The sequence below is a fragment of the Anolis sagrei genome, chromosome 3 (assembly GCF_037176765.1).
Source record: "Anolis sagrei isolate rAnoSag1 chromosome 3, rAnoSag1.mat, whole genome shotgun sequence".
Classification (NCBI taxonomy): domain Eukaryota; kingdom Metazoa; phylum Chordata; class Lepidosauria; order Squamata; family Dactyloidae; genus Anolis; species Anolis sagrei.
This window is the reverse complement of record NC_090023.1, coordinates 75,181,796-75,204,611: the sequence shown is the minus strand read 5'-3', so window position 1 is coordinate 75,204,611 and position 22,816 is coordinate 75,181,796. Positions and strand designations below refer to the sequence as shown.

At 40.4% G+C, this 22,816-nt stretch overlaps 1 protein-coding gene across 2 annotated transcripts; it reads left to right on the top strand.

Annotated features, from left to right (window-relative positions):
• The first annotated feature begins 1,478 nt into the window (after positions 1 to 1,478).
• On the top strand, positions 1,479 to 22,746 carry WDR4 (WD repeat domain 4). Of its 2 annotated transcripts, none has more exons than XM_060770272.2 (11): positions 1,479 to 1,703; positions 3,309 to 3,371; positions 3,743 to 3,889; positions 6,978 to 7,134; positions 8,323 to 8,435; positions 10,175 to 10,235; positions 12,299 to 12,397; positions 13,611 to 13,675; positions 15,453 to 15,636; positions 16,419 to 16,488; positions 19,415 to 22,746. In XM_060770272.2, exons 1-11 carry the CDS (start codon positions 1,528 to 1,530, stop codon positions 19,594 to 19,596), a joined length of 1,317 nt encoding a protein of 438 aa, XP_060626255.2. In that variant the 5' UTR covers positions 1,479 to 1,527; the 3' UTR covers positions 19,597 to 22,746. The 2 variants fall into 2 exon arrangements, with proteins under 2 accessions (XP_060626255.2, XP_060626256.2); XM_060770273.2 differs by having other exon boundaries at positions 1,613 to 1,703; positions 3,748 to 3,889.
• The last annotated feature ends 70 nt before the right edge of the window (positions 22,747 to 22,816 follow it).

Genomic DNA, 22,816 nt, shown 5'->3' with positions numbered 1-22,816 from the left:
ACACGTGGAGGGCTGAAGTTGGCCCATGCCTGGTCTACCCTGACCATATAGTTTCTGACCTCTGCTACACTGGCACATAATCCAGTTCAAATCAGATAATCTGGATTTTATATGGCCACGTAGAAGGGGCCTCAAAGTGCATTTATAGGGTCAGGGTAGATCCAGGAAGGCCTTTTTCAGGCCCCTTCAAAAAAGCTGTATAAAATCCACGTTGAGCTGGATCATATGGCAATGTGGAAAGAGACAATCCAGTTCAAAGCAGATATTGTGGATTACCTGCCTTGATATTCTGGTTTATAAACGTACATATTCATTATAAATCTTAATAAAGACAGGACAGTGCATTGCTCATTCTTGAAAGCTAAAGCTCAGTAACACTCACAACATTAGAAATGAACCAACACTTTTGGCAATATCTTTTATCAAGTCAGATTTTCTTGCATTAAATTGGCAATAACTGAGGCCCCTTCCACACAACTGAATAAAATCCCACATTATCTGCTTTGGACTGGAATATATGCCAGTGTGGACATAGGGCCCTTCCACACAGGCCTATATTCCAGAATATCAAGGCAGAAAATCCCACAATATCTGCTTTGAACTGGGTTATCTAAGTCTACACTCAGATAATGTGGGATTTCCTGCCTTGATATTCTGGGGTATAGGGCTGTGTTCAAGGGCCCTCAGATAACACAGGGCCCTTCTCACAGCACCATATCGCAGAATATAAAGGCAGAAAATTTCACATTATCTGCTTTGAACTGAGTTATATGAATTCACACTCCGATAAGGTGGGATTTTCAGCCTTGAAATTCTGGGCTATAGGGCTGTGTTGAAGGGTCTCCAGGGTCCTTCCAGACAGGTCCTAAATCCCAGGAATTTATCCCAAGTTTTCTGCTTTATGAGTCCCCACTACCAGATAATCTGGGGTAAACAGAAAACCTGGCATTAGATCCTGGGATATAGGGCCTGTCTGGCAGGGCCCCCAGTTCAAAGCAGATATTGTAGGATTTTCTGTCTGGAAGGGCCCCCAGTGCGCTGGAATTCAGTAAGCTGTATTTTTTTTCAAGCTTTCTCTGCCCTAGAGCATTGGTGCTTCATCAAACTATAACTCCCAGGATTATAAAGCATGGCAGTGAAAGTGGAGTGTCAGGCTGCATTAACTCTATGGCAGTGGCTCTCAACCTGTGGGTCCCCAGATGTTTTGGCCTTCAACTCCCAGAAATCCTGATAGCTAGTAAACTGGCTGGGATTTCTGGGAGTTGTAGGCCAAAACACCTGGGGACCCACAGGTTGAGAACCACTGCTCTATGGTGTGGGTGACACTCTTGTCTCTTTACCAAAAAAAACAAAATATTGGTGAAAAAAATCATGAGAGGTGTTCCTTTTGGTACACAAATCGAGCTTTCTTGGCCCAAGTCCAATTTCGGATCATACCGGAAGTCGGGGGTGCGCACGCGATAGACGCACCTCTTTGGCGCGCCGGGTCTTTCCGAAGCCTCTCGGCTTCCTCCGGCAGGCTGTCCCATGACGTCACTCGGCCGGCGACGCCGGGCTCTGTTGTCCTTCCACGTGGGCGCGATGGAGAAGGCGGCAGAGGCGACCCGTGGTGCGAATCCCCCTCCGGGGCTGGCCCTCCGCGGAGGCCTGCTGGCGCTCACCGGCGGGACGAGGCTCCTGGCTGCCCGCTTGAAGGAGCCCAGGTGGGCAGCGTGGAGGCGAGGGGCTCTGGGTTAGACTGCAGCCTCATCTACACTGGAGAGTAGGCCTGGGCAGACTTGGGCCCTCCAGGTGTTTTGGGCTTCCACTCCCACCATTCCTCACAGCCACAGGCCCTTTGCTTAAGCGGCTGAGGGGAAAAAGCAAAGGGCCTGTGGCTGTGAGGAATGGTGGGAGTGGAAGCCCAAAACACCTGGAGGGCCCCAGTCTGCCCAGGCCTGCTGTAGAATATATGCAGTGACACCACTTTAATAGCCATGGCTCAGTACTATAGGATCCTGAGAGTTGTACTTTGGTGAGGCAACCGCGCTTTGGTTGAGAAGGCGTTAGACCTTGCAAAACTACAACTCCCGTGATTCCACAGTATTGAACCAAATTGCATTACATGGTGGCCAATTTGCATTACATCCACAGTGCCGATGCAATCTATATCCATATATCTATATATGGAAAATATACTGGAGGCCATAGCAGATGTATTTATGTGTACCCTGCTGTTTTCCAAGTTACAATCCCTATTTATTTATTTCATACCAAAAGCATTGCATACATTAGTATAAAACTGACAAAAATAGAAGGAATGCAGGCGGCTAAATATCTTTTGACCAAAAATGGGCAACAGCAATGGCATTGTCTGTAGCCTCCAACAATTCTTCCTCTGTACATGAGGCAGGGCACAGTGGACAAGCATATAGATGCGAAGATGACTGTTCTGCTCCACGGTCACATAGAGTGTGGGATTCTTCTAGGTAGTGTCATTTTGCCAGGTTGTCTTTTGATCTGCCCACTCCACTTCTGGGTCTGTTCAGGGTCTTCCAAGTTGCCCATTCTTGGTTTGCCCCTGGAGGAAGACCGTTGCGGGGGGGGGGGGGGGGGGATCCAGTTGGGATTTCCTGGTTTAGCTGCCCAGAGGGATACCCTTGCTGTTGCTGGAGGGACGCCAAGAGGAGTGGTAGTTCTCATAAAGCTCCTTGATTGCAGTCTATTGAGGGGAGGCTGGTAGCCATGTAGTGGATGGCTTTCACAGTGTTCAACCTTATTTCTTTCACATTTAGCAGCAATTTCTATCGCACATTCGGGGGGGGGGGGCAGTGCCAGCTAGCTTGTAATCAACAGATGTAGGTTTAAGACATCCTGTGGTTATTTTGCATGTTTCATTCAATGCTATGTTCACCTGCTTTGCATGAGCAGACCTATGCCAAACAGGGAGTTACAATACTGACGTTGTAATAAAAAGCAAGGATGGATTGCACTGTGTAACATGATTTCTGTTCCTAGGTTGTAAATGTCATCTCCTAATTAGTTCTATCATAAAAGCATGGGAAAAGTTTATTACACTGCAAAAACTTTTGTTTTCGTGGGACATCCTGCAGTGACAAAATGAAATTTCTGGGGTGTAACAACTACTTTCAAAGTAAATAGTGCACAATTAAACAGGAAATGACACCTTCAAACCAGGAACAGTTTTTTTTTTCAAATTTTGTTACATGGTGTTATTAATTTAGGAGTTTTGGGGGTGAAAAGGGCTCAAACGTAGCACAAATGATGAAAAAATACTGACCCGCTGCATCTTTTTTTCTAATTTCCAGCCATGATGATATTTTTGTTTATGACTGTGCCACTGCCAACAAGAATCCTCAGGAAAAGCAAGGGTGAGACTGAAAAAAACTTGCTTTACTTGAAATATAATTTTAATTGCTATCTCATTTAGAGGTGTTTAGTAACAGATAAAGATGAATCAAGGCCCGAATTATTTGTATGAAAGTTTTGCCTTTATAAATGTTTTTCTCAATTTACAGTGAACTAATGGAGATATATATATATATATATATATATATATATATAATCACATCACATCACATATAGGCTTTCCGATAGTACTGGTACTGCCCTAACATTAGCAGCAGTTCCTGTTCTTGACATTTAGAAGTTATTTCACTTTAAATGGATGGGACCTGAAATAATTTCTTCTCTCTTTCTCTCTCTTTTCTTTTCTTTTCTTCTCTTTATTTTATTTTTTAAGAAAAGATGGAAAGTCATCAGGTAAAGCAAGTCATGATATCCTCGCCTGTGCATTTTCTGCATCAGGAACATATTTTTCTCTGACTGATGACAACAAACAACTGATTCTTTTTCGCACAAAGCCTGCTTGGGAATGTCTTAGTATAAGGTATGGAAAGAAAGGTGTGTGAAAAATAATATAATACGAACAGTGGGAACAGCTGTTCATATAAACTTTTGATTTTATTTTGTCATTTCTTACAACTTACTAGAGACGTGAGTGTCCAAGTCACCCTGTTCTCCCTGACCAAAATCTTACCACACTTGATTTCTTTCTCAATTCACCAAAGGCTTTAGGTTAAAAGAGGCATTGGGTGTGAATTTTTAAAGCTAAGAAATAGATTCAAGAAAAAAAATCACATGTGTTTTAGCTGTTTGTTCTGGGTTGTTTGTTAACCTGATAATAGTTTTGTGTTTTGGGTTGCTGTGAGTTCTCTGGGCTGTATGGCCATGTTCCAGAAGCATTCTCTCCTGACGTTTTGCCCCATCTCTGTATTTATTTATTATTTACTATATTTGTATACTGCCTTTCTTAGCCCTTAGGCGACTCAAGGCAGTTAACAGGGCAAAAATCAATGCCTACAATGTCATAAATACAATTAAAAACATAGCATATAATAAAAACTAAAGAGTTCACTAAAATATAAATTCATAGTGTCTCCTTGTTAAACATGTTATCTGGACTCATTGTCTAGTCATTCCATTTTCCTGTGTCAGTTACTCTGCATTTGCAAACTCTTGTTCAAAAAACCACATCTTGACTTTTTTCCAGAATGTTAAAAGGGAGGTGGCCGATCTAATATCTTTAGGGAGGACGTTCCACAGCCAAGGGGCCACCACCGAGAAGGCCCTGTCTCTCGTCACCGCCAAATGTAGTTTTGAGGAATGCGGTAATGAGAGCACAACCTTGTATGGCTGGCATGCTCAGGTTGTGAGGTCTTTTGGAAACTAGGCAAGTGGGGTTTATATGTATGTAGAATGTCCAGGGTTGGAGAAAGAACTCTTGTCTGTTGGAGGCAGCTGTGAATGTTGCAATTGTCCACCTTGATTAGTATTCAGTGGCCTTGCAGCTTCAAAGGCTGACTGCTTCCTGCCTGGGGGGATCCTTTGTTGGGAGGTATTAGCTGGCCTCGATTGTTTCCTGTCTGGAATTCCCGTTTTTTGAGTGTTGCTCTTTATTTTTCATGTTTTGTATTTTAATTGTGAGCCATTCTGAGAGCTGTGGCTGAAGCCCAGTCTAGAAAAATTAGAAGTTCTTTGAGCTGCATTGCAAGCTGCTTTTGAAATGTAGATGGATTCAGAACTATATCTGAAGGAACAATCTGATTTATCATCTTAGGGCCTAGTTCCATGATGGTTGTTTATACCCATGCCTGTATAAACAATCTATTTTTTTCATGATGGCAGAAGGTTTGTTCTATCTAGCCTTCCCCGACTTGACATCCTCCAGACGTGGTGGACTACAATTCCTGTCATCTGAACCACTTTGATGAGAATTGTTTTCTGAATACTTCTGGAGAGTGGCTACCATATTTGGGAAGGTCTTTTTTATTCTGTGTCTATGCATTATCCTTCTGCTAGAAGACAAAAACCTTTTGTGAAAGTGGGCTTTTGACAATTGACTGGCTATTGAGGAAGAACTTTTAATGGTTTGGTGTCACACTTTTCAACAGTTTTTTCAAATCTTTATTATTAAATTAAAAGGTATATTTTATTATCTGATGTAATTTAAAATTTAACTTGCTTTTATCTGAACTGCTTATCTGTCTTTAACTTGTATTACATTTTTAACAAAAACAAACAAATAGACAAAACACAGAATTTGCAAGCTTGGTGGTTGATTAAATGTCCTTTGACCAGTATCTGGCCACTTGGAGTGCCTCTGGTGTTGCCGCAAGGAGGTCCTCCATTGTGCATGTAGCAGGGCTCAAGTTGCATTGCAGCAGGTGGTCTGTAGTTTGCTCTTCTCCACACTCGCATGTCGTGGATTCCACTTTGTAGCCCCATTTCTGAAGGTTGGCTCTGCATCTCGTGGTGCCAGAGCGCAGTCTGTTCAGCGCCTTCCAAGTCACCCAGTTTTCTGTGTGCCCAGGGGGGAGTCTCTCATTTGGTATCAGCCATTGGTTGAGGTTCTGGGTTTGAGCCTGCCACTTTTGGACTCTCACTTGCTGGGGTGTTCCAGCGAGTGTCTCTGTAGATCTTAGAAAACTATTTCTTGATTTAAGTCGTTGACGTGCTGGCTGATACCCAAACAAGGGATGGGCTGGAGATGTCACTGCCTGGTTGCTGATGTCTGGTTGCTGATGACACGATAAATAAATCTGTCTTTAACTGTTGAAGCTTAATTGTAGGATTTGTAATCCTCTATTCTAGTAGACTAGAGGGATGAGAATCACATAAATAAATTGTGTTGTCAAAGGTTTTTATGGCAGGACTCACGTATTGCTGTGAGTTTTTTGGACTGCATGGCCATGTTCCAGCAGCATTCTCTCCTAACATTTTGCCTGCATTTGTGGCTGATATTATGTCAGACTACACAGAGAAGCCATTGAAATCCATAAGCACATGAACAATTTCAACAGAAAAGAGGAAACCATGAAAATAAATGAAATCTGGCTACCAGTATTAAAAAAACAACAACACCGGAATCAAGACAGTAAGTAAATAACACCACTCAGAAACAGGAGAAGTCCAGACAACTAACAACCAAGGGCCAGTTAATACCTCCCAATCAGAGGATGTCCCCAGGCAACAAAGGCCAGGGTACCTCTATGCACATATCCTCACTGATTGACTTTTCAGCTTCATGGCTACTCAGTGCTATTCAAGCTTTCTAAATGCAATATTCACACATGCTTCAAACAGACAAGGGTGCTTTCTGCCATCCTAGACATTCTATAAGTATATATACAGTCCACTTGCTTCACTGCCAACAAAATCTCTGAGGATTCCAGCCACAGATGCAGGTGAAACATCAGGAGAGAATGCTACTGAAACATGGCCATACATCCCGAAAAGCTCACAGCAACCCATAAATACAATTATCTATTTATTTCAATTGTTGAATATTTTCACACATAATGTATTGGAATGAAGCCTTCCCAGATTGGAATGATCAGTTAGAATGATCTACCATCAAAACACGCCCTTCCCAAAAATATGTTTTAGAGTGTAATTGTGTCAGTTCTTCTTCTTAGATCTGTCATTAGAAGATGTACTTCCCTGGTTATAACAGCAACAGAAGATAAGATCCTGGTTGCTGACAAATCTGGCGATGTCTATTCTTACTCTATCACAGAACCAGAAAACCCAGGAACAATTGAACTTGGGCACTTGTCTCTTCTGTTGGATGTGGTATGTGAGCAATTTATGTCTCAATATTATCTTTATTCAAATATTTTCAAGCTTTTCCCTTGAATTTAGGAGTTCTTTGGTTCATCAACATCTGAAGGGCCAAACCTTCACTTCCCCTGGCCTATAGACAAAGTGTTTGTTTAAACTTTTGTACCCACAGGACTGCTGACCGAAAGGTCAGCGGTTCAAATCCGGGGAGCTCCCGTCTGTCATCTCCAACTTCTCATGCGGGGACATGAGAGAAGTTTCCCACAAGGATGGTAAAACATCAAACTGTGCAGGCCGTTTTTGGAAATTGGGTGGCATAGGAACAACAATTTTGGCACAGACCTGTTCAAAGGAGGGTGAATACTGGGGATCAGCATTCGCTTTAGAAAGTTATTCGAGAAAGCCAGACTGTCGCTAACACATTGAGGCTTTCATCCTGTTAGTGATATGTACGGGCATAGATTAATCAAGAATACATGCTCAGGAATACATCTACAGGCAGTCTCCGAGTTACAAAGATCTGACTTACACATGACTCATAGTTAAGAACAGAGATGAGACAACAGGAAGTGAGAGAAATTATCTCTAGGAAAGGAGATCCACTCTTGGAAGCTTTATCACCAATCCTTGTATCCACATCAAGCTATTTTTTTTTTCCAAAATTCAATTATCAAGGGACAGAAAGTGAAGTGAAATCTTCTGAACACGGGCACAGACAGCAAAACGAATGCCACAGGGGTGTTAACCTTTCCCTATGCTGTCCAACGTGCTCTATCTATCTATCTATCTATCTGGAATTACACTTTTTGTAAGCCTGCTCCAAGTCCCCTTTTTAGGGTAAATGTAGTAAATAAACAATAAAATGTACCTTTTCTGACATACATACAAATTTAGTTTAAGAACAGACCTATAGAACCCATCTTGTTCGTAACTTGGGGGCTGCCTGTGCTTCATTAACTGAGATATACTTTTAATAAAAAGGTTTCCAGGCCCATTGCATGCTATAAATTAATAATAGGCAGTTGTGAATGTAGGAATCATGAAATTGTTGCAAGGTAGTAACAACTTTAGTGAATGTGTCTCCAAGCCTGTATATGTAACTCTTGTAAAAATGTATAGTTGCCTGTGATTATTTTAGATATTTGCATGTCTCAAACTCTCACTGTCTGTTTCATAATGATGTTTGGGTTGTCTTATTAGGTGCTGAGTCCCAATGACCAGTACATCATAACTGCTGACCGTGATGAGAAGATACGAGTTAGTTTGACTAGAGCACCGCATAACATTGTCTCATTTTGCCTGGGACACACAGAGTAAGTGTAGGTGAAATGGCAGACCTCAAAATAAACTATTTAAGGAGGTCATAGATTTTTCCCTTCTTCACATATTTCAAGATCAAATCTTTTGGATTTTCTTCTTCTTCTAGGACCAAAGTTTTGGATCCAATGTACTATTATATTATACCTTTGAGTCTGTTAAGTTATTTAACTGCATTTTAACCCACCTTTCTTTTTATTATTAAAAAACAACACTCAGGGCAACTAACAGAGATCACAAAAGTCTATTTAAACATCAAAACCACTGAAGTCAATGCAGTGATTAAAGACCACATTGAAACAATGCATCTTTACACCTTTCTAAAGGCAGCAGGAATGGGAACCGATTGCAATGTAGGAGCTGTCCATTCTCACACTTTCAGCCTAAGAGTGTGAGAGGACAGCTGGTTAATCACCAGCAGCAATAAATCTTACCAATTGAAAGGTTGACAGTTCAAAGCCCGTGTTAGGGTGAGCACCTGACTTTCAGCCCAGCTTACTGTCCACCTAAGAGGTTTGAAAACAGCTGTGAGTAGAGAAATTAGGCACCGCTTAAGCAGGGAGGTATTTTATGGCACCACAAAAGAAATACCAGAAAATACCAATGATCAAAGGAAGGAGGAAGTCTGTGATCAAGGCTCTTTGTCATAGAGGATGGAACACCCTCCTGTGGTAAGAATTGAGCACAATCTCCAGGACGCCGAAGCTGAGAAAATGCCAACACAATACCTCTATCTGTTGTCTGTCCTGTCCGTTTCATGGCATTGAATGTTTGCTGTGTATGTGTTCTGTGATCCGCCCTGAGTCCCCTTTGGGATGATAAGGGCGGAATATAAATGCTGTAAATAAATAAATAGGTTGGTAGGTTGGCTTGCTGAAACGGTTCACTCTTCGAAAAAAGTGAAGTGGGGGAGTGGCAGAGTCTCTTAATTACAATTTCCATTTTTAAAAAAAGCCCATGCTACCTTTGTGTTCTCTGTTTGGTTTCCAATGTCCCTTTGCATTAAGGCTTGTGCACACTGGCAGCCATCATGTGGAGGCTGATTGAATTCCTCCCATTGCATTGGTGTGCAGCTGTGTAATGGATTCATTTTTTCCACCCCTACTCTTTTGGGGGAGCTACAGCAAGAAACTGTTTAATGGCAACCTCTAAAGCCCAACCTGATACAGTTGACCATAAACCAGAGGTGAGCATCATGTGGTCCTCCAGATATGGTTGGACTTCCATCCAAGCCCATCAGCATGGCCAATGCTGGGATCTGATTAGAGTCCCAGTTAAGAACATCCGATGGGAAACATATTTTCTTCTGGATGTTCTGGTGGTTTTAAGTTCAAAAGGGTTTACCACAAACCAACTAAAGGTGTAATGCACTCAAAAGAAGGTGTCCATGTACAGCTTTCAGGGTAGGGCTCATTGTTCAACCAAGCTGTACTTGAGCTAACTCATTATTGAGCTAACTCTGTTAGAAAAAAAACCCTATGAAAGAAAACAGAAATGTTATGTCAATCTTTTCTAGCTAAATTTAATCACAGACATGCATAAATGAATGGCGTAACCTTTCTTATCACAGAAATTGCATTCATCTCCTGGGCTTTATCCCCCGCACAAAAGATAAGATATTGACCCAATCCAGTTTGGTGCCACCTGTGTTGCCATGGTGATGTGCCAAGGATGTTCCATTCTGATATCTCTTGTTTGCCTCTACAGATCTTGTATTTTTCCATTTTTCTCTTAGATTTGTCAGCAGAATATTTGTCATTCCTAACTATCCAGATCTTCTCTTATCAGCTTCTGGGGTATGTATGAAGTCTGAGACTGTATATACTTAGTGTTTTACGAAGTTTCTTATAAAAATGCATTTTCCCCTTGCAGGGAGTAAAATGTGATTTCTTGTCTATCTTGTCTCACCACTTTTCTGAGAAATCTAGGATTATTTAGAACAGTGGCACATTGTCTCCAAAGACACCCAGAGCAACACTGTGCCTGGTCACAACCCAGACCTTACCCTTCCAGTTTAAGTAATGCCTTCCTGCTCCTTTCTTAAACTCTGTTACCTGCACAAATTCACCCTCCTCACCTCCTCCTCTGTTTATTCTCCCTCTCTTGTTTATTGATTTGTGATTTTTATATAATGTTCCTAGTGCAACCACAAAACTAATCTTCCTATTACATTTTCTCATTCCTATTTACACATGTACTCAGCTCAGCCAGCCCTCTCAGCCAGCCAGCCAGTTATAAGAAACTTAAAACACCCAGCACCCACTTCCAAGAGCCTGAGATTGAGAGCAGATTTTCATGGGATAGAAAGCACACACTCAGTTAATTGGTAAAGCAATGGAGCATGAACTCGTGAGTGAGAGAGGGTGCTTCTATTCTTGCTTTTGTGTGCAGGAATAGAATCAGCATCTATAGAAATATTGTAATGAACCCAAACAGCAGCAATGGTATTGTCCCTTGCTGGGAGGAAACTCAGGTATGGACCCATTGAACAGGAAGTTGAAAGGGCGAAAGAGGAAGAGGAGAACTAAGAACAGGAGATTTGAGGGCTAGCAGTGTTGTGTTTCTGCTGATGGGTTTAGCCTGGCTCTTCACGCGCATGCATAGGATGTGTATTTAGGTTATTTATTCTCTTACTCATTTAGGTTTTGTAGTCTTGGGTAATTAAAACTTAACTGTAAAGTGAAAGCATGGCAGTATTTTTCAAACAGCAAATCTATTGTTTGAAAATAATAACAGAAGCCTTTAAAAAGAAGGCTTGGAAATTATGATATTGAAAAAAATAAGATGTGACCACTTGTTATATTTAAGGGTTATTTTGTGTCAAAGGTTCTTATTGAAAATAATTCTGTCAAATTGTGGTGTTAAAGATGATCAGCTCTGGGTGTTGAATATGCTGGATATGCTGGTTTAGGGAGAACAGAGAGAATCTGTTGCCTCAGATATGTTTCAAACCACATATAGTTGTAAAGGTAAAGGTTTCCCCTGACATTAAGTCTAGTCATGTCCGACTCTGGGGGATGGTGGTCATCTCCATTTCTAAGCTGAAGAGCTGGTGTTGTCCATAGACACCTCCAAGATCATGTGGCCAGCATAACTGCATTGAGCGCCGTTACCTTCAAACAGAAGTTGTACCTATTGATCTACTCACATTTGCATGTTTTCAAACTGCTAGGTTGGCAGAAGCTGGGTCTAACAGTGGGTATCACCCCACTCCTGGGATTCGAACCACCAACCTTTCGGTCAGCAAGTTCAGCAGCTGAGTGGTTGAATCCACTGTGCCACCAGGAAACCTCAGATAGTTGTAATATAGTATAAAATTAAAGCACACCAAATGTTCTTAAAACACATTGTTGCAAGTGTGTTTTCAATTTACAGTTGATTGCAGAGATTGTGTGTGTACGTGTCTGCAGTGGACATCGTGTTCACGACATATGGAGACATAATTTGTGCAACATATTCAGATTTATTTGTATGTATAGCAGTATGTACAGCAGTCATATCCAGCTGAAGCAGAGTTGTACTTGTAGGACCCTTATGCATGTGATCGCACATTGAATATATATTGCCTGTCTCTCCTGTTTTTGCACATTGCAGTCGCACAATAAATTGTCAGCCATGTGCATTGATCATTGATCTACATACATTGCACTACATGGAATCAGCATACAGGCTCTGTAACTTATCTCTGCTGGCAGATACTTGTAATTTGCTGTAGGACCTTGTCCATGATTTCTGTACATACATGTTCAGGGGTGTACGCATACATTTCATATGCATAAGAAAGAAAGTGAATGAAAATCATAGCTACTTTTTAATGTTCCTGAACTGAGAGTAATCTGTTTCTTCTTAACACCTTCAGGATTGTACATTGAGGCTCTGGGAGTATAAACATGGTAAAGAAGTTTATTGCTGTCACCTGAAAAGTTTGAACATGGGTGAAGCCACCAAAAATGAGAAGGTGATGTGTTTTATGTGGACATATTAAATATTTCCTTTCTTTTGAAAGATCTGTGCTTTTTACACTGCTTGCTTACTGGAGTGCAATTCCAGTCAGCATGAGATAATGAGTACATTTGAGATTACAGAAATCCATTGATACATTGTATTGAAAAGATAAAGAAAACAAACAGGGAGTAGGTTTTTTTTAACATTGCTTCTGTTTTGGAGTAAGATTTAACACAGTTCTTACTATGTAAGAGTGTGGATGTTCTAAAGCACGCTGCCTGCCCACTTCCCCTTGCTTTGAGAATGGTGAAGCAAAACCAGTCCATAGTTTAATATGATGTCCAAGTCTGGCAGGATCTAGCACACATCCCCCAACAAGGCAGAAGTATAACCCAGAACAAACCATGGCTTCTTCTCAGCTTGTTGTGAGTGAAACAAGCCAGGATACGAGCTCTTACCAGGTTTGGATATCACTATAGTTTGTTTATCGGCTCCTGCCACAGGGGTGACCTAAGAATGCAAGCATTAAGCAGAATGAACTTTTATTTATTTATTTACAACATTTATATGCCACCCTTCTCACCCCGAAGGGGACTCAGAGTGGCTTACAAGTAGTATGTAAATACAATATATATTATTACCATAGCACAATATTAGTATTATATAGCACTATATTGTACTATAGCATACTGTAATATTAGTAATATTACATGTAATATAAACTATATAATTATAATATATTATAATTATTAGTATTATATTGTATTATATTATAATATTATCAATATTATATGTATATTATATGTATATTATATTATATTATATTATATTATATTATATTATATTATATTATATTATTAGTACAGTGCAGGAGACAAAATGGATCTGCCTTCCTGGCCCCTCTCCTCTCTGGTCCCAGAGTAGCAGTTGGTGCTGGGCGAGGGGCTCCCAACTGATGACACAGGAGACATGATAGTTCTAGATATAGGTAAAGATAGTCTTGTCTTTTTGGATACCTGGCCTTGCTATGGGAATGAACAGCCAGTGAGTGGACAACAGTATGCTGGCTCATCTTCAGCGTTGTGTGGAGATATCCAACCTCACCCTTCAAGCTGCACATAAAAAAACTCTTGCTTTCCCTTTTTCTTTTACAGCCCATCATCCACTTCCCCACAAGTCTCCCAAGTTCTTACAGACTCTGATTGCATCTCATTTTCTCTCCTCAGAAATACACAGTCTTAAGGATAGCCTACTGTTGTGAAGAAAGTTGCATTGCCATTCTATATGACTGGTAAGGGTTTTTTTTCTTTCAAAAGCTGTTTTCTTTAAAGGGGAAGCATGGGATTAATATATTTCTCTCTTTCTGACAGTTTAGAATTGATGTGAAAGCTCTGATATCACAGCCTCCAAAGACACTAGTTTCTCTTTAAACATAATAATGACATTTTGCATAAATAAAATGGTACTTTCTGAATTAATAGAGGGTATCAAAGGAGAACCAGTGTAGTTTTCTTTTCATGTTAAGAGCGACTTGAGAAACTACAAGTTGCTTCTGGTTTTAGAGAAATGGCCATCTGCAAGGATGTTGCCCAGGGGACACCTGGATGTTTTATCATCCTATGGGAGGCTTCTCCCCACATGGGAAGCTGGAGCTCACTCACCCTGCTCCCCCGATTCAAACTGCTGACCTTTCAGTCAGCAGTCCTGCTGGCATAAGGGTTTAACCCATTGTGCCACTGGGGGGCTCCACCAGTGTAATGTAGTTATTTGAGATTTGAACTTTGTTTCTGGAGTTTGAATCCTTCCTCAGCAGTAGAAATCTATAGGGGTTTTGCCACCAGATGCTCTCATCTAGGGAGCATGGGGGTGTCTTTGCTATGCATTTTTCTTCCCAAGGCTATTGCTGGCCCAAGAGAAACCTTTAAAAAACAGGAAATCATTGCCCAGTAACTTTCTGCCGTTAAACGAAACAAAGGCCTCTTTTGGACCTAAAATGGTTCACAGTATGGTAAAAATGTCTCCATTTACTGTAGAGGACATTTGGGGATGGAATGTGGTGTGGGATACTTGCCTTCAAAACCTTTTGGTTTCCTTCAAAACCTTTTGGTGTGGGAGACAAAGCTCTTTTGTCTCCCACACTTGCCCACCCTGCTACAGTAGTTATTAGTTATGGTTATTAATACCCATAGGGTGCATGATGGTCAATACTGGGAACATTGAATAAAGTTCAGGAGGACTTTGTTATTGTCCTATAAAAGGTTTCCAACATTGCAAATATACACCCACTAAATTGGGAGAAATCTCACTGAAGTTTTGGGACTTTTTCTGAGTATAAATGTGGAAAGGGAGATGTTGACAGGTTGGAATGTGTCCAGAGAGGGTGTCTAAAACGATTAAGGATCTTGACAACAAACTCTATGAGGAGCAGCTTAAAGAGCTGGGCATGTTTAGTCTGCAGAAGAGAAGACTGAGAGGAGACATGATGGCCATGTATCAAGATGTGAGAGGAAGTCATAGGGAGGAGGGAGCAAGCCTGTTTCCTGCTGCCCTGAAGACTAGGACATGGAACAATGGCTTCAAACTACAGGAAAGGAGATTCCACCTGAACATGAGGAAGAACTTCCTGACTGTGAGAGCTGTTCAGCAGTGGAACTCTCTGCCCCGGAGTGTGGTGGAAGCTCCTTCTTTGGAGGCGTTTAAACAGAGGCTGGATGGCCATCTGTCGGGAGTGCTTTGAATGAGATTTTTCTGCTTCTTGACAAAGGGTTGGACTGGATGATTGACGAGGTCTCTTCCAATTCTATGATTCTAAAATTTGAGGATTGCACTTCACTTTGCTTTTTCTATTGAAATGTTTTATTGTCTGCTTCTTTAGTCATTGTTTAAGCTATTGGTGCATTTTCCGTTTTTAACAAACTGAACATCATCCACAAAACATTGGCTGTAGGGCTATTTTAAAAGTACAACAAACAAATAAAAATGACTTGATTTCAGCCTGTGAAACTGTGATGTAGGTAAGTTGATCTGTAAAAGAGCGAAGTATAACCATCATGTTTCTTTCTGAAAAGTGCTCCCACAATATCCATCTTCCAGCTTGATGCTGGTGCTCAGAAACTCATCGACAAGCAGCATATCCCTTTGAACTGCAAAGGCTGGGACATTGCTTTTGAGGACACAGGTGGACTTTGGGTTCTACAGGAGGACATGGAAACACCTCTTCTCTTCTACCAACTTGTGGATGGACAATGGCAGGTGAGAGGAGCTCTCTGATTACAGCTGGTTACTGTTAGTTTTGAAAGAAAGGCCCCTTCTGGGTTTACAATATGATGGGGGGGGGGGGGGGAGTGATATGGCAAAGTTGTCTCCTGAATTTTCTGGAGGGTGCAAGGAGATGCTTGGAGTTCAGATAGACACCAATGGAGAAGATGTAACCCTCTGAGTTCTAGTAGAGACCCTCTGGGAGTTGTACATCCCTGTTTTATGGTTAGTTTGAAAAGACATGGATACGACATCTGATAAATCCTATGTAGTGCTTCATCATCCAAACATGATAACATAGGATAGGCCCTCTTTTGATCATTCTGACCCAATAGTCAAGTAAACAGAGGTATCCTGGAAAAGTTAGCTGAATGTCTATTTATTTATTATTTCATACACTTGTACCCCTCCCTTCTCACCCCTGAGGGGGGACTCAGGGCGACCTCACAACAAGCACCAAAAAACATTCAACAAATTCATTAAAACAACATTAAATAAACAGTTGTTAAAAACACGCCAGTTAAAACCAAAGTCCGGGTCAGTTCATTGTCACTTCAAATTGCTTATGTCTTCTTCTTACTTGCTGCTATTAAATGATCAAACGCTTGGTCCCACAACCAAGTCTTGAGTTTCCTTCTAAAGTGTAAAAACATGGAAATACCCAAGTGATTCAAGGCAAACTTAAAAAATGCAGGTGTGTTGATCTCAGGTCAAGGCTTTTCTTACAAAAAGCATTCTGTTATTTTTCTTCAAGATACGTCTTTCTTCTCTTTCAGCCTGATATTGAAGACAAAGGATTGAAGAAAATGACAAAGTACATTCATGACAACTGGACAGCCTTTGAAGGTAAGAATGCTGAGTTCAAGGATCAAGAGAACACTCTTTTGATTGGCTGTTTGATGAGGATTTGGAGTGCATGCATCTTACAGCTTCCATTAAAGGTTGACTTTTAAAAGTTCTGCTTTAAGATAGTTAAGAGTGTTTTGGAAGGAGCAGGAAGGATGTGATGGGGAATTGGATGAATTTGTAATATACCCACTCCTGATTCAAACTGAAGTTGAAAATATTGAGCTAAGGACATAGTTAATCAAGCTTTCGGAATAACTGAGGGACATGAGTGACAAAGGAAGAAGGAAAACAGATAGGATTTTACATTATTTAAATCTACAATTGGGATTATGATGATGATAATAATAATAATAATAATAATAATAATAATAATAATAATAATAATAATACTTTATTTGTATTCCACTCTATCTCCTCAAGGGGACTCAGGACAAATTCCAGCATACACAAAGGCAAACATTTAATGCCTATTAACTTTCAAACAGGGTCTTGGGGCCCCCAGTGTTTTTCACTATGCTTATCAAGAGAGTCTGTGCATGGAAAATCAGTAATATTACAATATTCCAAATTCTTTCCCACTGCCATAGTTTGCAATTTTCCAACAAATGAGTTTATCGGTTTTGCCCCTAGGCTCAAAAAGGTTAGCTTTTGTTCCACACAGATAAAGTGCACATTCTTGATCATGTCCCAGAATCTCTGTAATTGTGGACATGACTTTCCCAAGGTAGAAAATTTGAAATCTGTTGCTTTAGATAATTTTGCACTGGAGGAACTGACTTTCTGATATCTTTTGTTACACTTTGCCATTAGCATTTGGCCTCTGGTGAGATAAACATCCAACCAACCCACAAAAGAAGAGCTGAATAATGGGAGAAAACAGTGAAATATTTTTCCAGATAGCGAATTAAAATGCTGTGCACAGATTCTAAGTGTTCCAGCAGCTGGGGAAAGGGGGCTATTAAGATTACAGTGATTACCATAGCTAATTAGCACACGAGAGCTGGGATGATGAGTCCTGTTCCAGATGCTTAATTAGCGTCTTTACCCCTATAGAAAAGGTAGCTGTTTTATTGTCAAATGTGAACAGTTCTTTTTTCATTTGCGCACTCTCCTTGCTCAAACTTTAGTAATGCTTCATCAGAGCATCACAATAACCATTCTATCCTGATATGTTCACAGTCACAGTGACTATTTAAACTTCAGTTTGAACGAATTGTCACTGGGCAGAAAATCTGGCATAGCTGCCCTGTTGTCCAGCCAAGTGGAAGGCCAAGAATACATGCGGATTTGCTGATTGTGTTCCCTGCAGAGACAGATCTGTTTCTCTTTTCAAGTGACAGAGCAGCCAAGCAGCTGAGCACAGTACCCATTAGAGACATTTTTAAAACAAAATTAATCTTGCCAGATAATTTTGCGATGCCTACCATACCTCCCAATTAATGTATCTTCATGGTTCAGGGAGTCTCCTAGAATGACAGGTACATGGTTTGTGACAAAGTTACAAATCAGGGGAGCCCAGGCAAGCTCAAAATTAATTGTACATGCTTACAGGCATTAAAGATGGAAGATGGGTTAACAAATTATTATCAAGGACTGCTGTACCTCTGAACATTCACCTTTGTCTCAATTTTCATAGCTGAAAACAAAGCCCCACTGAAATAATTCATCCTTCTTTAATACAAGAAGGGATTAAATGACTCCTAAAACGCTCTTAATTTCTAGCCACTATTGATGTGGTCCTCTTATGTGAGGATTCGACTCTTTATCCCATATTTGGCGATCACCAAATATGTAGGTTTCCCAACCCCTTTCCTACCAACTTGGGCAATCCCATCAGTGGCACCATCTGTATGGCGGTCCCACCCTGTGGCCAAATGATGGTTTTCCACTTTTTAACCCATCATCTGTGGAAACTTCTAAGATGCACAATTTAGTTATTAAGAGTGAGAGCCTGTCCTGATCCCTGATTCTGTGACACCAACTTTGTGACCTTTCTAAATACTGTCAACGTACATGTTCAGATTTATCCTCAATGGCAGTTAGTGCAAATGTTGGCAGCCAGATTACTAACTGGGCTGATTATAGGGAGCACACTATGTCCTTATTAAAACATCTCCACTGGCTGCTAACATAATCCTGCCTGTTCAAACTCTACTGTTTTGCTGAAAAGGCTCCCTACATGATCAACAGATCGATGACAGATGAGGCAGTCCCTACTATAATGCTTACAATCCAAAGGAAACACTGTGACGAAAAGCAATGAGTAGAGAATAGTGGAAAAGCAAATTCAGGTGCCAGTTCTTTAAAATGCAGTTCTGGGATGGAAAGCATTTTACTGCTAAAATGGTTCCTAATAGGTGTCAGATGAGGAAGCAGGGAATCACTGGTGCAACTTACGGCCCATCCAGACAGGCTCATATACCAGGATCTGGTCCCAGGTGTTCTGTTTATCCCAGATTATCTGGCAGTGTGGACTCATATAATCCAGTTTAAAGCAGAAAATCAGGGATCAGATCCTGGGATATAGGGCTTGTCTGGAAGGGCCCTTAAGGAGGGATGTTTGTGACTTGGTTCCTTCTGCTGTAGCCTCACAAATCCAGCCAGGCATCACACCATGCCCTTCCTAGGATAATCTCAAAAGAATATGTACAGCAAGTATATATAGTACAAGAATGATAGATTCTTGGTTTAGGCAACTTAAAAATTTAAAAAAGATTTTAATTTCTTGATTCCTTTTTTCCAAACCATCCAGTACCTTCTTACTTCTCATTCTGGGTTATTGAAAGGCTCGATAAGTGCAGAATATAAGCACTTAAGTCTTTTTCCATCATTCATACCGGAGGGGAGAACCACTTCCTTGCAAATCAGGAAATGTAGAGCAACTTTCTCAGCTTCACTCTTTCCATTGTTTCCATTTACACAGGCTGCGTTGGCAGAGAGAGTTGCTACCAAAATCTCTACAAGGCTTCTTTTGATAACATGGCTGTTTACCTACAAAAGAAGGAAGAGAGACTCCAGCAGCAGAAAAAGAGTAAAAGGAAGGATTCACAGCCTGAATCAAATGGACAGACAAAAAAGATCAGAACAGAAGTGCTGCCCTTGTGACTTTCAAGTGTGCCAAAGGATTTGGAAAAACCTTAGTACAGAATCTCTTTTTGAGACTCAGTGGAGAATGAGCCAACTTGATATTCATCCCAAAAAAGCTTGCCACCTGGCTAGTGGCAAATGTGAATGGGCGTAGGCTGATTCACATCCCTCTTTGCCAAAAATAATTATGTCTCATGTAACTTGTTCTTAGCCATTCACCTCAAGTGTTGGGTGTTATTGGGAGATGCCGCTATGACATAGTTTTATGAAATAGGCTTTCAGGTAAACTTCCTCTTCCAAATCCAATTCATTTCCTCATTTTTTGCTTTCCTGTGTGTCTGTTGATTGGCAATATGATGGATTTTCCTTATTTGAATATATATATATATATATTTGAAATCCTGCTTAAGACTAAACATCCAATGTGGACATCTTTCCTTATTTTGCTTGTACCAGCACTCCCATGAGAAGCAGTGAAGTTTTCTGAAAATAAACAACAAAACCTACAAATGAACGACTGCCAGGGAGGGGAATTTGGTTGGTCGGGTGAGATGCATGTGATCAAGATTTCATATTGTAATGACTGTCCTATTAATCATTTATGCATCAAGCAATTTTCAAAATTGTTTTGATTAGGCTTGAATGATTGCTGGTAACAATTAAAGCAGATCCTTTTGCATTCATCAAGGGGATCTGATGAGATTGAAATAGAAAAACTGCATTTTAATCAATGAAAGAACACCCTACCCCAGTTATCCTTAAGCTGTTTCCTTCAGATATTTTGAATAATCCCCAGATATTGTCCATGATGATCTTAACTGATGAGTTAGAGAAAGGGCAGTAAGTCTTAGGAGATCCCAAATGCAGTCCTTGGATCATATTTTTCCACCCAAGTCCTGCAAGTGAAAATCTAATATGCTGTAGCTAGAAACTATAAATATCCAAAGAATTGTGAAATTAATGTCATAAGAATCATTTTTGCTGATGATGTGAATGAAACCAATGTCCTACGCAGAATCTCGTACTGAAACTTTGCTGTTGGAGACACAAACAGAATGAATTACATATTTTGGTGCCTCAAATGTTTGTCCTGTTTCTGGGTATATTTGTCTTGCTAATTTGAAAAATAGCACCAGTTATCCCTTATCAGCTATAGATTTCGAGATACAGAACTTATACTACATGCCAATCTTCATCTGCTTGACTATAGAATCCTGATAACCATATCTACGTAATAGAGCTGATGTGGTCTATCCAATGCAATTTTCTGAATCAGCGCCCCAGATAACTCCAGAAACAGGCTTAAAAAACAAGACACCAAGAATATTTTTGGGAGCTGGGCTGTGTTACAATAAGTAGGTTTCTCCTTTCCTATGCTGACATCTCACCCCCAAATTTCAATATTCAAGTTGATTCATGCAATAGCCATTTCCCAAAGGCTGGTTGACATGAGCCAAATTATATATTTCTTGGTTATGTGGTCACGGGCAGGACTGCTGAACATTAGGGGGACCATAATATTTTATATTCCCTTCTGCCAAGCTTAAAAGATGCCAAAATTCTGATGGGAACCGGTTACATTTATAGATGCTAACTGGTGACCCCTGGATTACATAATGTCTAGACAAGCCCACAGCTCAGTGATGGACATTTGCCTGTATCCTGCACAGTCCACACCACCATCTTCTCAAAAAAGAGGTTTTGTTCTGGTCACTTGTAACCAGTTTCTAGGGGGATTTGTGTCAAAAACACATCTCTAGATTTTGATTTGACTGTATCAGGGCACTTGGCTAGAGGTTTTGTGTGTAGTAAACGTGTATGGAGTAGGCACAGATCGCACAGAGTGCCACCAACCGTGGACATTGTGATTTCTAGTTCTGCATTTGTTCAATCATGACGGCAAACAAGAACTGGAGTTGGCACTGAACACTTGTGCCCTAAATTGCAATAGCAGTTGTACATTTCTGCAAAGGTTTGATTGCTTGCCTGTTAAAGATTGAATATATAGCTCTCCAGATGGTCTTGAATCCCAGTTCCTATCAGCCCTCAATAGCATGGACAGTGCCGCAGTCCCAACATCATTTGGAGAGTCCCACATTTTCCATTCCTTGTATATTTGGATGAAGCATAACATCAGCAAAAGAAGTAAAATGATCTAAAGAGAGCTTATTTTTCTCTGTCTTGGTGCTATTCAAACACAAGTAGGAGTTGTATGAAAAGAAATATATATATAGTACAATGGCAATTTTTCATACAATATTCCTTTGTTACCAGCAACAACAGATACTATAAACTAATGGATGATATTAAAAATGGGGTGCTATTAAATAGATTTGGCCTTTTTTTCCAATACATCTTCCAATATTTCCTCTCAACTAGTTTATGTGCCTGGTTTAACACATCATTAACACATCCCTCGTTTCCATAATGATTCTTTTAAAAGGCCTGCACATTGCTACTTATCTAGAAGTGGAGACCAAACTGCTGTTTGTTATTGAAAAATCTTTGTCTTAGCTGAATTCGTATTCCTTTTGTTGAAATACGACCTGTAAATGTGTAAAATCCAGCCTTTAATGGTTGTGCCACATTATAAATACATGTACATTTTAAACAGTTCTTCTCTGAAGACTGCCGTGTGTGTTTTTAGATATATTAGTAGTCCATGTCTAGTAATATAGAAAATAGTATTCCATTCATAGGCTGAGATTCTATATCAGGGCTTCTTAAACTTTTTCCACTTGCAACCCCTTTCCGCTCAATAATTTTTTTATGTAATCTCAGATATATAAGTAAAGGTAAAGGTTTCCCCTGACATTAAGTCTAGTCGTGTCCAACTCTGGGAGGTGATATTCATCTCCATTTCTAAGCTTAAGAGCCGGTGTTGTCCATAGATACCTCCAAGATAATGTGTCCAGCATAACTGCATGGAGCACCGTTACCTTCCCACCAAGGTGGTACCTATTGATCTACTCACATTTGCATGTTTTCGAACTGCTAGGTTGACAGAAGCTTGGACTAATAGTGGGATCTCAGATTGCCGATCATTTGGTCAGCAAGTTCAACAGCTCAATGGTTTAACCCGCTGTGCCACCAGGGGGCAGATATGTAGATATATAAAAAGGTATATATATCAAATATTTCTAATAATAAATCAGCATTTGCAAACTTGCTAAACAGACTGATTTACCTTTTTGTGGAGTACAACTGAAGCAACTTAAGCATTTTCTGCAGGATCCAC

Excerpts from the sequence above, each read along its gene's own strand:
- WDR4 (XM_060770272.2), top strand. The coding sequence starts at position 1,528 with ATGACGTCACTCGGCCGGCGACGCCGGGCTCTGTTGTCCTTCCACGTG. Across the intron at positions 8,436-10,174 it reads TTTTGCCTGGGACACACAGA|ATTTGTCAGCAGAATATTTG; the intron begins GTAAGTGTAGGT and ends TTTTTCTCTTAG. Across the intron at positions 13,676-15,452 it reads ATTGCCATTCTATATGACTG|TGCTCCCACAATATCCATCT; the intron begins GTAAGGGTTTTT and ends CTTTCTGAAAAG.